At 31.5% G+C, this 3541-nt stretch overlaps 1 protein-coding gene across 1 annotated transcript; it reads left to right on the forward strand.

Moving 5' to 3' along the window:
* Positions 1-529: 529 nt before the first annotated feature.
* Positions 530-2714, forward strand: LOC125060174 (charged multivesicular body protein 1b). Its single transcript, XM_047664941.1, has 4 exons — positions 530-779; positions 909-1153; positions 1433-1653; positions 2212-2714. The coding sequence occupies exons 1-4, from the start codon at positions 758-760 to the stop codon at positions 2333-2335; spliced, it is 612 nt and encodes a 203-aa protein (XP_047520897.1). The 5' UTR covers positions 530-757; the 3' UTR covers positions 2336-2714.
* Positions 2715-3541: the final 827 nt, after the last annotated feature.

Consider the following 3541-nt stretch of genomic DNA (forward strand, 5'->3'; position numbering starts at 1 on the left):
TATCAGTGGGTTTATTGTATCTAAGTTATTGTTATAAATATATTTATGAAGTATGGCCTTTTTAAAATATTTTACATAAAATTTGTCCAATACTTTTAACATATGATTGATAAAATTCTTCATCCCTATCCTCATAAAAAATGTTCAATGAATTTTTAAAAATATCCAATGTGAGTCGAATGAGAACGTGACAAGATCTGCCTTTCTTCCTTTTGAAGAAGCGCCCCGAGTCTTCAATTCTGCTTTATATTATGGAACAGTCCATGTCGAATACATACATACAGTTTTCACTTGTAAACACTTTTTAAGATTTACGAAATCGTATTGAAGATTAAAGTAAGAATTGCTGAAAACTGAGAGCGTATTGTTATGGGTCAAGCGATGATAGCGACATCTGCAATTAGCTTTGCGTTCCTCCGACCTCCATTAACACAGCCTTTCCAATTTCCATTAATTTATTTATATACATATATCATTTTTACAGTTTTATTCAAATGTTTGTTGTTTGTGGTCGACAAACGATTTGACAGTTGTCATTGTTGTTCAACAATTCATAGAAGTTACTTTTTACACTTGCCAATTACGAATTACGATATTTATGTGAATTGTGACTCATTTCTCGTTGATTAAAGTAATCAAACTTAAACAACTAATAATTTATTAAAGCATAGTTATTAGTATTTTACACACTAAAAGGCTTTGAGCCCTAATTTTTTTTGTCCAAAGTTATTATAAAGCCGTCAAACTGGGGAACGAAATGTCTTCATCCGCTATGGAAAGTATCCTTTTTAAAGTAGTATTATTTAGTTTTATACTTATTGTTGAGGTATAGGTAAAGGTAAGTCATATGTTTTGATCCTAGTTTAAATCTATCCTACAGTTATTGATTCCTTAACGCGCATAAACAGAACATTTATTTAATTTAAAATTTGCTGTGAAAGAGTTAGAACGAAATTCAAAAAAATGTGAAAAGGAAGAAAAAATTGAAAAAGAGAAGGCGAAGAAGGCTATACAAAAAGGTAATATGGAGGGTGCAAGAATTCATGCAGAGAACGCAATACGTCAAAAGAATCAGGCTCTTAATTATCTACGCATGTCTGCAAGAGTTGATGCTGTATCAAGTAGAGTGCAGACAGCTCTTACTACTAGAAAGGTATGATGGAGAAGAACTTATTAAAGTTCTACTAATTCAAATTTCTGATTTGACTAAGACTGAAATCAGATATAGTAATAAGACCATATATACTTTTTTTATTCTTCTTATTCTGTTTTATGAACTATTTTTTTTACTAATTAACTTTTTTTCAAATAATAAATGTACACATATAATCACAAAATAGTCTGTACCACATATTGTATGATAATATATATTCAATTTTAATTTGTCCTGCTTAACTTTGATTATAATGTAACATTTTCTTTTTTATTGTAGGTCACAACATCAATGGCGGGTGTTGTTAAAGCAATGGATGCAGCAATGAAATCAATGAATTTGGAAAAAATTTCAAACCTAATGGACAAATTTGAGAGTCAGTTTGAGGATCTTGATGTACAATCATCATACATGGAGAATGCTATGTCACAAACCACAACAACTACAGTGCCTCAGGGTGATGTTGATAATCTTTTGCAGCAAGTGGCTGATGAAGCTGGGTATGCCTTTTTAGATTTCCATCATCCTCTTTTTCTTTTTAAAGTCTTATGTTCTCGGTAGTTATTTTTATGTACAATCTTAGTAAATTCACACACCATTCCATTGTGCAAAATCCTGCAAGGTCACGCAACCTCTAATGTGTGGTAGTTAAAAGTCCCCGCATCAACTTACAATAAAAAAAAATTTAGTTCATCTAATGAGAGGCCCACTCATTTACCTTTGTAACCATGAATGGGGTGCAGTGTTTGTAGGGCTGGAATAGATCCTTGACTAGACAGCCTTTTGGACTAACCTATGATCAATCAAATTTTTCTGATCATTAGGCTTCTAATTATATGGGCACAATGACTCACAAGTACAAAAATAAGACACTATCTTATCAGAATTTATGTCAAAACAATCAACTTCTTTTGTGGTCCCCCTTTATGCTTATTACTATACTTAATATATTAATTTTGTATTAAATAACTATACTATAGGGAAGAAAAATCATTTCCAAAATACTAAACATTGTTTGCCCTATATTTATTGTTTGTACTAAAACCATTTCATTTTAGTTTGGAGCTCAACATGGAACTGCCTTCTGGAATACCAAGTACCTCTATTGGAACAGCAACAGTTGTGTCACAGGAACAAGATGAGTTAACACAGAGACTTGCTAGATTAAGACAGGCTGAATAATATATACTTGTACAGATCTTTTATAAGTCCACTATGTGATACAGGCAATAAACATATGAAGTCTACAATAGACCCAAATTACCATTTGGACTACACCATGTTGAATTTGGAGCAAACTACCTATTTATAAATTTTTTAACAGTGTATATAATAATCCTTAACCTATTCTAAAATCAACTAATTTGGACTTCTGAAAGTTCAGTTCAATTGAGTAAAGTCCTTGTACAATTATCTAAAATGACTTCATTCCACATTACTGATTATACATAAAAACTTAATAGAATTAAAAGATATTATTTTGTTATTTTCCTTTTGTAATAAGTGTATTATAATATTATGAAAGGGTTCTATTTATATGCAATTAAAAGCTTTTGAGTTATTTGAATTGTTTTATTCACTAAATCATTATTCAAAAATAGTTGACATTTGGCACTAGGTTAGTGTCACCCAGGAGGTGATTATCATCAGGCACAAATATTTCGAGAGTTTGCTGCAGTAAAATGTAGGATATAATAGTTTAGTAACTACATGGAAGTTAGTCGACGACCTATGTTCGCGATTCCAGAGCAATTTTGGATGACAATAATAGTTAAGTATTGTGTTATGGCCGATTTACACGTATTAAGTTGACTAAAAATTTACTAAATATTAACTTAATTTTAAGTAACTTGACCCGTGTAGACAGTGAATTTAGTAAGAAGTTGCAAGTTAAAATTTAGTTGCAACTAAACAAGGTAGAATAGAATTTTGTCTATTTTTCGGTTAAGTTGGTGGGCGTGGCTAATCACTTGACACGTTTGGACAGGCAAAATTTAGTTAAATTTAAGTGAAAAGCATAAGCTGGCGGAGTCATTGCAAAGCTATGCTTTTGCTTTCGGCGCTGGAAGCTCAAAAACATATCCAAAACTATTTGTCCGAAATGCGTATACAACAATTAATGAACAGTAGTAGAACCCCTTCGCCAATGAATAATAGTAGCCGTTTTACTCCTTCGCCTTCTTCAAATACGTATTACGTTGAGTCCCCAGAACCTTCACAATCATGTATTGGAGCATACAATACAGTAAATCCCCAATCAGGAAGAGAAAATCCTATAATATTTTGTTCTGTGGTCGTCCATCTTGAGCGAATAAATGAGTTTAACTAATTATTTAGTATTTTTACGTGTAAACGGTTACTTAAAATTAAATCACTTGAAATTTAGTT

This window comes from Pieris napi, chromosome 21 (assembly GCF_905475465.1).
Source record: "Pieris napi chromosome 21, ilPieNapi1.2, whole genome shotgun sequence".
Classification (NCBI taxonomy): Eukaryota; Metazoa; Arthropoda; class Insecta; order Lepidoptera; family Pieridae; genus Pieris; species Pieris napi.